The sequence below is a fragment of the Diadema setosum genome, chromosome 21, assembly GCF_964275005.1.
Source record: "Diadema setosum chromosome 21, eeDiaSeto1, whole genome shotgun sequence".
NCBI lineage: Eukaryota > Metazoa > Echinodermata > Echinoidea > Diadematoida > Diadematidae > Diadema > Diadema setosum.
The window spans coordinates 13,398,691-13,408,702 of NC_092705.1; the positions used below are offsets into that span (position 1 = coordinate 13,398,691).

A 10,012-nucleotide genomic window follows, 5' to 3' on the forward strand; every position below is an offset into this window, starting at 1 on the left:
TCGCTCGGGTTCAGTCGCGTTCATGATATTCAGTGAAAAAGAATTAGTACAAGAAGTATAGCATTTTATAGGCAAATTGTTCAATAATAATCTACATCAAAATATACTGCTACCTTAAACAAGTGGGACTGTCGATAAAACGCGCAAAAACATGCATCAAATTGCACCATTTACAACATCAAAATGCAAAAAGGTTCTTACCGTGGGAGGGGGGACACCTAACTTCAGGTTTTTAACATTCCCTTTAGGTGAGATTATGAGAAACCTATAATGAAATGTGAAAAAACCCGTAATTTCAAGAAGAATTGAATGTTTACTCGATGAAAATTTGTTTCGAAATGGCTGAGATAGCCAAAACAGAGCTATCCCAATAAAAGGTGGGACCCACCTTTCATGACGATCGCTTTGTTTTACCGTACTTTGCATGCTTTATGATGTCTCAGCCATTCCAAAACCGATTTTCATTAAACTTTGAAAACCTCTTAGAATAGAGTGCTCAGTACTAAGTGGTTTCTTGGGATCTCGCAAAAAGTGAAAAGCCTGATCATCATCACCACCAATAGGCAACCTACTTACTATTACAATCCCTTTATTCACAAACGCTCTCTCTCTCTCTCTCTCTCTCTCTGAAAAGCTGGTACGTGGTCTGTCTGGTATAAAGACTACGTCATCACGAGCTTCAAGAAGTAGGCGGAGTTGACACGGCTGTAGGAGCTCGACTAACCAAGTTACCAATTACTAATTCGACTTGTTAATTTGAGTTTTGAAACACAATATCTTCATTATGTTACTCATTCTTGATGATGAGCACAAGGAGCACCTTAGCTTCCTGGCGAATGTCGACAGTGCAGGTAAACTCGATTAACAACAGTCAACAACTACTAGTAAAAAGGGGTAATGTGCAGTCCCATTCGCCCTTTTTCGTGTAGTGCCCATATCTGCACTGACTGCAACCAGCTCTGCTCTGCTTTGCCTTTGGCTTTGCATCAATAAATGATAATGCGCAGGGCCAGTCCCGCTAATAATAACCGGGTTAGAGACTGTACCGAGATTCTGTTATCTATATTAAGATTTCTGCAAGAGTTATTATGGGCACCAGTGTAATTTAGAACTCCATATTTTTACGCACTGCGCCACTTCATGATTTCAAACATGTCATGCTTGTAACGTTACAAACGCAGATTTGCACTCACCTAGATTCTAAATAAACATGCTAAGCACTAAATCTATTTCACAAACTTTTATTTAGAGAAGACAACATTGGAGTCTTTAAAAACCAGTAGAAATTGACCCTTCCCGTCCCATTTTGACACTCTTACATTTTCAGAAGAGCTTGAACATCGTTGAATTGAAGCTTTGTGCTGCACACCAGCACTGCAGCAGTCAAGAGTAAGCTGTAAATTATAATGCAAAACCACATCACATAAAGAGCAACACGATGCTATGAGTCTCACTCACTACGGACTCACTACGAGTCCGACACTAGATCTAGAGCTATTTGCTGACAGTGATGTAATTATAGCAACCGGTGAAACCTAGAATAGATGACACCCACTTCTTTTTACCCTTAGTAAGAGTACCGATATCTTGATCATATGCTTTAGTTAATCAATACAGAAACATACTATTTTGGTGTTGTTTTTTCAGTCCTTCAAGAGTTCTGCAAAATTGCTGTGGAATTTATGAGGAAAGGAATTAACCAGAAAGTCTACCAGAATGCTGCACGTAAGTACAGTATGTTATGGCTTGTGTACCCTTTAAACACATCTCACCTGTACACCTGGTGAACACTGCTTGCTTTGAAGTTTAGATATCTGGGTACCCATACTGTATAGTCATCAGCCCACCATTTTAATATCTTTTTCTGTTTTTGTTTTGTTTTTTGTTTTGTTTTGTTTTTGTTTTGTTTTGTTCAAAGATGTGTCATGAATTGCTCAAGAATCAAAACAAATTACCGTAATTAAACATGTTAGCTTGAAGCAACATATACTGGCTGAGCTCTGTATCGTGTATTAGTATTTCATGTCCACAGTTGTGTTTGTTTAGGTCTTTGCTTTTCTTACAGCACCCTCTATTATGTAACCTTAATGTGAGACCTTTAAATTTTTATGTTCAAGGAACAATCAATACATTCTCATTGAAACAGCATTGGAGTGAATTTGTTTTCTATACATGTACCTTTTTTTTTTGGGGGGGGGTTGTTTTAAAGAAAATTAGCACATACAGTCAACTCTGTGCAATTGTTAATACGAATCAATTAACTTGAGATCTGGCTTTGACAAATAACAGTCATATGTCATATTCTGGTCTGAGAATTGACTTCAACTCAAGCAGAACCTTCAAATATGTGACTTAAGCTTATTTAGTTGTATGTAATTTTCAGTCAAAGTTCTGTTTTCTACGCGAGTTGGTGTTAAGAATAAATTCATCCTTGGTGGTTACACTAATTTTATCATCCATTTTGTGTATTTTTCATGAAACAGAGAAACTGAACGAGGATGCAGACACTGTAAGGCATGGTGTGGAAGGCCTTATGTACCTCCTTACAGAGAGTGCCAGATTGATGGTAAGAAAGACCTTATGGCATCTTGTTTTGCCATCTGCCACTTTGTGTGTGTGCACAAATACTTACAAATTTTAGTATCTATATTACAAAGTTGCAAATTGATTCCAAGCGAACTTGAATACCATTGGTACATGTACCTATCATGATGTATACACTTATCCCATTAAAAAAAAAAAAATCTATTTCAAGTACTTCTGGTGGACCAACTTGGAGGTTTAGCCTCTGTGCTTTTGAAATAATGATAGTGTAATCTCTGTGTGCTCTATTTTTTTTTTTTTTTTTAATAGGAAAGAATCAAAAGGTATCAGGAGTGTAACATGTTGAGCTGCTAGTATTCATCAAGCCACAATTATGAACAGCAAGACGTTTCACTTTACCATGTAGATGTAGGCCTTATCTTTGAGATCTCATCTTTATTAATGATGGTGATATTTAAGCTGCTATAGGGCAGGCAAAAAAATCAATGTTTCCTATGCACTTTAAAATAACTCTTACCATTTTATATTATCACAAAAAATATGTTACAAATTACATTCAAAATGATAAGAAATAGATGTACTGTGGACTCCCGTTATAACGAAGTCCTTGGGATCGGCAGATTTCTTTCGTTATATCGAAATTTCTTTATAACCGAACAAATAAACAATACAAAAACATAGAGTTGATGATTTTACCACCTGAATTCTTATTTTGTTGTAACCGGAATTTCGTTATAACTGTGTTCATTATAACGGGAGTGCACTGTAATCATACAACACGCAATCAAAACTGTGTGCATTAATATACGTAACTTCATTCCAGGGAAAATCCCTTCCCCTGCATTGAGGGCCTGCATTTCTTTCTTTTTGTGATAAAGAAGTATTGGGTATGATTGGTCTGAGCTCAAGAAATTTAGTTTCTCAATATTCAGTAAGTTACTGAGTCACTGATATTGGCAGACTATACGGGTTGTAGGTGCTCTGTTGGGTCTAGGGCAATTACCCCAGACCCTTCCTTTGACCCTAACCCTAATCCTAATCCTGAACCTAATCCTAACCCTAACCCAAACTCTAACCCTAAACCTAACACTAATCCTAATCTTTACTCTAGCCTCATCACTAATCAGTATTTTGGTACTAACCAGGGGGTAATTACCCTGATAAGGCTCCGTAATGTAAAACATTTTCCTATCTTCATTCCATCCCCAGGTGTCAGACTTAGACTTCCAGGATTCCATCGCAGTGCTGGGCTTCTCGGAGGACCTGCGCAAGGAGCTCCTGGCCCTCTACACGGAGAGCCGGATGGAGATCAGGACGATCCTGGCAGAGATGGCCATGGATCTGCCCCACTATCACAACCTGGAGTGGAGACTAGACGTAGAGGTTGGTTTCTCGAATCTTGAGTCAGAGAGTAGGGATGCGGGGTTGGATGGTTTGGGAGACAGGATTTCTCCAAATGGTGATTACGCTGTGAAAGACTCCTACAATGTACTGTATATGCCACATATTTTGCAAGCGTAGTATCTTGGGAATTGGGACCTGTAAGACAATTTTGCAAATGGTTGAATTTGCTATCAAGAACCACATAAGTAATGAGAAAGTGTTGTTATGATTTTTCTGGAGAAATTAGTAATTTACTATCATGCAGACAATGTACAATGAATGAATGTGTTGTAGGAGGCAATGCTGTAGTATTTGTGCTTTGTTACTTTTGCAAATATTGGTTGACCCATGAATTCATGAAAAATAGAAACACTGTCCAAATATACTGCATATACAATATACCCCTTTGTGTTCAATATCTAGCCCTGCTCATATCAGAGTGAGACTGCAAAGAGAGAAAATTTTCCCACCACTGTGTAGTAATTTTCAGATGTGATTTGCTGTTAGTATTTTTATGCCTCCGCCACGAAGTGGTGCCGGAGGCATTATGTTTTCGGGTTGTCCGTCCGTCCGTCCGTCCGTCCGTCCTTCCGTCCGTCCGTAATGAATTTTGTGGACAAGGTAACTATCAAAACCTGTTGAGGTATCCTAATGAAACTTGGCATGTATGTGTATTAGGGGGTGAAGTTGTGCCTATCAACTTTTGGGTGCACATGCTCAAGGTCAAAGGTCAAAAGGTCAAGGTCAAATACATAAAATTTCACTATTTCCACCATATCTATTGAATGCCTGAAGATATTTTCTTGAAACTTAGTGTATACATGTATTACCCAATTAAGATTCTCTGGAGAAAGTTTGGGTCATGAGGTCAAAGGTCAAAGGTCAAAAGGTCAAGTAAAAATATTAAAACTTCTTTTTTTTTTCTCCATACCTTGGAAAATTGTTCAAGGTATCTTCATGGAACATAGTATATACATATACTGACTGGAAGTGATTATCTAGAGAATGTAGGGTTCATGGGGTCAAAGGTCAGGGGTCAAAGGTCAAGTGCAACACTTCAAAATTTTACTATTTCCCTCCTATCATGCAATGCCAGCAGGGTTATTTTTTTTTACACTTGGTGTATGCATCCATGTGTAACCTAATAGAAATTCTCTGGAAAGTTTTTTTTTTCTTCTTTTTTTGCCTCAAAGGTCAAAAGGTCAAAGATCAAGTGAAAGTGCTGAACTAACTTTTTCCTCCATATCTCGGAAGTGGCTCAAGTTATCTTGAAACTTAGTACATATTATGCATGTTCTACCTGAAAGTGATTATCTTATGAATTTTAGGGTCAAGGGCCAGATGAAAATGGTAACAATTTACTATTCAATTCAGAAATTGCACTTTTTCTCCACACCTGTACCTTGAAAATTACTCAATGCCTAAATGTATGAATGGGTCAAAGTCGAGTTAAAGTCCTTAAATCCCTAGATACATGCTCTCCTATTCATCCAATTAAACCTAGGTCAAGGAAGGTGAACATTCAACACATTTGTGACAAACTTGTCATTTCAATATTTTGCCAATTTTGTGAAAATGTAATCACACATTGTCCACATGTACTACCTAGACCTATTGGGAAAATCATGCATTATGGCGGAGGCATACCAGTCGCCAAAGCGACATTTCTAGTTTTTCCCTGTTGGAGGCAAATGAAGTCTTAGTACAGTTGAATAATTACATTTCTATCAGGAATAACTTTCCTAATGTCCTATCGGTCAATTAGTAGAACATAAGTCTTTTGAAGATTATCAAGGAATACAAGTATGTATACAGTGCACTCCCATTATAACAAACATGATTATCATGAAAATCAAAGTACGAATTCAGGTCTCAAAATCACCATTTATATAATAAATCTTTAAACTTCACTGTTCGGCTATAACAAAATTTTGATCTTGACAAAAGAAAACTGTTGGTCCCTAGGACTTTGTAATTATGGGAGTCACCTGTATTTAGATACTTTTTATGCCTCCGCCACGAAGTGGTGCCAGAGGCATTATGTTTTCGGGTTGTCCGTCCGTCCGTCCGTCCTTCCTTCCGTCCTTCCGTCCTTCCGTAATGAATTTTGTGGACAAGGTAACTATCAAAACCTGTTGAGGTATCCTAATGAAACTTGGCATGTATGTGTATTAGGGGGTGAAGTTGTGCCTATCAACTTTTGGGTGCACATGCTCAAGGTCATAGGTCAAAAGGTCAAGGTCAAATACATAAAATTTCACTTTTTCCACCATATCTATTGAATGCCTGAAGATATTTTCTTGAAACTTAGTGTATACATGTATTACCCAATTAAGATTCTCTGGTGAAAGTTTGCGTCATGAGGTCAAAGGTCAAAGGTCAAAAGGTCAGGGTCAAATACATGAAATTTCACTATTTTCACCATATCTATTGAATGCCTGAAGATATTTTCTTGAAACTTAGTGTATACATGTATTACCCAATTAAGATTCTCTGGTGAAAGTTTGGGTCATGAGGTCAAAGGTCAAAGGTCAAAAGGTCAAGTAAAAATATCAAAACTTCTTTTTTTTCTCTGTGCCTTGGAAAATTGTTCAAGGTATCTTCATGGAACATAGTATATACATGTACTGACTGGAAGTGATTATCTAGAGAATGTAGGGTTCATGGGGTCAAAGGTCAGGGGTCAAAGGTCAAGTGCAACACTTCAAAATTTTACTATTTCCCTCATATTTATGCAATGCCAGCAGGGTTATTATTTTTTTACACTTGGTGTATGCATGTGTAACCTAATAGAAATTCTCTGGAAAGTTTTTTTTTCTTCTTTTTTTGCCTCAAAGGTCAAAAGGTCAAAGATCAAGTGAAAGTGCTGAACTAACTTTTTCCTCCATATCTCGAAGTGGCTCAAGTTATCTTGAAACTTAGTACATATTATGCATGTTCTACCTGAAAGTGATTATCTTATGAATTTTAGGGTCAAGGGCCAGATGAAAATGGTAACAATATACTATTCAATTCAGAAATTGCTCTTTTTCTCCACACCTGTACCTTGAAAATTACTCAATGCCTAAATGTATGAATGGGTCAAAGTCAAGTTAAAGTCCTTAAATCCCTAGATACATGCTCTCCTATTCATGCAATTAAACCTAGGTTAAGGAAGGTGAACATTCAACACATTTGTGACAAACTTGTCATTTCAATATTTTGCCAATTTTGTGAAAATGTAATCACACATTGTCCACATGTACTATCTAGACCTATTGGGAAAATCATGCATTATGGCGGAGGCATACCAGTCGCCAAAGCGACATTTCTAGTTAAAAAGTCATTATTGTTTTCTCCTCCCCCAACCTCACCAGCTTGCCAGCCGCTCTCTCAGGCATCAGACAATACCGACCGTCCTCATGAAGCTCCACACTAAGGATTATGGGAAGGACGAGGTCCACACCCTGCAGACCGACCCTGTCAACCTGGTCCACCTTACCCAGGCGCTAGAGGGTGCCCTTGCCGAAGTGAAAACACAACACTGCCGAAGGATTATCCGGAATATCAATAAATGAGAGTGGACTCGTTTTATTGCTTGTCAGAAGAGAAAGATATGTCTATTTTGTTACCTTATATATATGAATGATAATAATAGTGTATGAAAAAGAATTATTATAATGAGATTTTTCCCCCTTTCTCTCTCTGATTTGTATCAGGTGCAAAGAATCAGCACTTGATGACCTGCGACCTGAAGATTTTTGCCAGTTTTAGAGCTCATAAAATACACTGTACAGTTATGAAACCATCTTGTTTTGCTTTTGGTCACAAACCCCTCATTTACCAATCATGTGTATTTAGTTTGTCAAGATGTGACAGTAAAAAAAAAAATAAATAAATAAAATAAAATCCATGGCTTTGCTCCAGGCATTTGAGTAGCAAAGCTGGCTTTGATTTTTGTTTTTGTTTTTATTTTTGTTTTTGTTTATTTTGTTATGAGATATATGATAAAGTCATGGAATGAAGTTAAATGATCTTATACCTCTCCAATTATGCACTGGTAAAGGACATCATTAGAATGTAAAAAGGACCAAAATGACACTTATGCTTATCTGCCAATAAGCATACTGTATCCACTAGTGTGCTTTGCATGGCAAAAGGTGCACAAGAGAACTTGTGTTGCCAAGTTGGTTATCTGTAGTCCAACTAATATGACTTTTAAAGCTATGTGAGATGTTGCAGCCTCTGCTTCGATTCACATTGAGTTTCTTATCATCACTACAGAGGAACCTCATTGTAAGTAACAAGCTGCTTTGGACCACTCAAATGTCCTTGTTTTATCAGGTATCTCATGATATCAACAGAAGAGTGTTATCTAAAGGAACAGGACCTGCAAAATTATCTTGTTATATCAGGTATCTCACTATATCCAACCTTGTTATACACCATTGTAACAAGCTTCCACTGTATGTTCCAGGTTTTCTACATATCATCTTTTGTGTACTTGAGCCTTGTACATTTAATTTGTCTGAAATGTATGGGTGAGTGAAGGTGTAACTCCTGCTTTTCTCAATACTTCAGCATTGGTTATTTTTTTAATCTTTAGTCCATCTACTGGGCTATTTTAGACCAAGTTTTTACTGAGGGGGGGTCAATTTGACCCCCCCTTCAGATCTCGGCCACCAATCGCGCGATCGCCGCAAAATTTTGCCTGAAGATAGAGCTGGATGTCAACTACAAGATTACATCGTCATACAACAGAAAAATATTCCCTTTCTATTTTTAATAAATTAATTATGCAAATTTGTGCATTAAATCATAGTTTCACCTATAACTCCATTAAAAAGACTGGAGGATTGCTAAATTTTTGTGTAAGAATTCCTCAAGACACATCAAACAATTTTTGTGTAAAAAAATAGCTCAATTGAAATTAATTTCTTTTGTTTTTTATTGTTTTGTTAATTTTTAATTTATTTTATTGTTTTTTCAACCTTTTGTTTTCCATTGTTTTTTTGCCAAAACTTATTGCAGGCACTTTTTCAGGCTTATCTACACTAGAATTGATTAATTTCAATGGTTAAAAGTTGAAATAATCTAATTTATATCAATTTAACCAAAAAACACAATTTGCATTGGATTTGCACACGATATCATGAATTTGAGCTGTTTTTTGGTTGACATGCATATGCAAAACATTACGTAACTTCAAAACGGTGTACCCGGACGTCGCAAATTTGGTCTCAAAATATGCGGGAGACTTCAATGAAAAAAGTCGTGAAACGACGCGGCAAAAGCTTTGCGCGTTGGGAAGTCGTGGCGCGAAACGTCGAGGGGGGGGGTCAATTTGACCCCCCCCCAGTTAGAATAGGGTTAAGTCCAGTGTCCTTCATTGAACAGGGATCAGTGAAGTGGGATCATTTAATCCTCATCTGTATCACGGAAAACCCCATTACAGACGAGGTCACCACGACCATCGATTTTACCTCGTTACAACTGGTATCACCATTTTAACTTACCAAAAAGAGGCCAGCTTTAAAACAGTAATGGGCAATTGGGGCCACCAAATTCGTCTTGTTTAAAGCAGTACCTCTTTTTAAAGGAGCTTGTAATGAGGTTTTGCTGTTTTTTAAGAGATCCTGTTTTGTACTTTGTGGTTACTCTTGAATTTCTTTCTGTGTCAAGGGGAATAACCCGTATTGTGATGACATAGGTAGTGAGTCTAATGGTAACCAAAGGGCACACAAGAATTTAAGATTACCTTTCAAAACAGAGCTTTACATAAAAAGTAATTTTGCACTTGGACAATTCATGTACATGCAAGTCTCAAAATGGATGATTTGTTTGGTTAATGGCAAAGTTGAATTGACTGTCTGTTTAATACAGTGGACTCTTACGATAACAAAATTGATTTAATGAGACAAGTGAAATCACTTTGTAATATCAGAATTTCTTATATCAGGGCTTGACAAGTAAGAAAAAGTGCAAAAATCTTTGATCCTTTGGGCAAGAAAATTACTTTGTTATAATGAATGTTCATTACATCAATGTCCCTTACAATTAGAGTCCACTGTTCTGAAAATCTTTTGCAAGCCGTAACTACAACATA

At 37.2% G+C, this 10,012-nt stretch overlaps 1 protein-coding gene across 1 annotated transcript; it reads left to right on the top strand.

Annotated features, from left to right (window-relative positions):
• Positions 1-695: 695 nt before the first annotated feature.
• Positions 696-7,773, top strand: LOC140244548 (COMM domain-containing protein 2-like). The gene is made up of 5 exons (XM_072324174.1): positions 696-851; positions 1,648-1,725; positions 2,484-2,566; positions 3,754-3,927; positions 7,284-7,773. Exons 1-5 carry the CDS (start codon positions 785-787, stop codon positions 7,482-7,484), a joined length of 603 nt encoding a protein of 200 aa, XP_072180275.1. The 5' UTR covers positions 696-784; the 3' UTR covers positions 7,485-7,773.
• Positions 7,774-10,012: the final 2,239 nt, after the last annotated feature.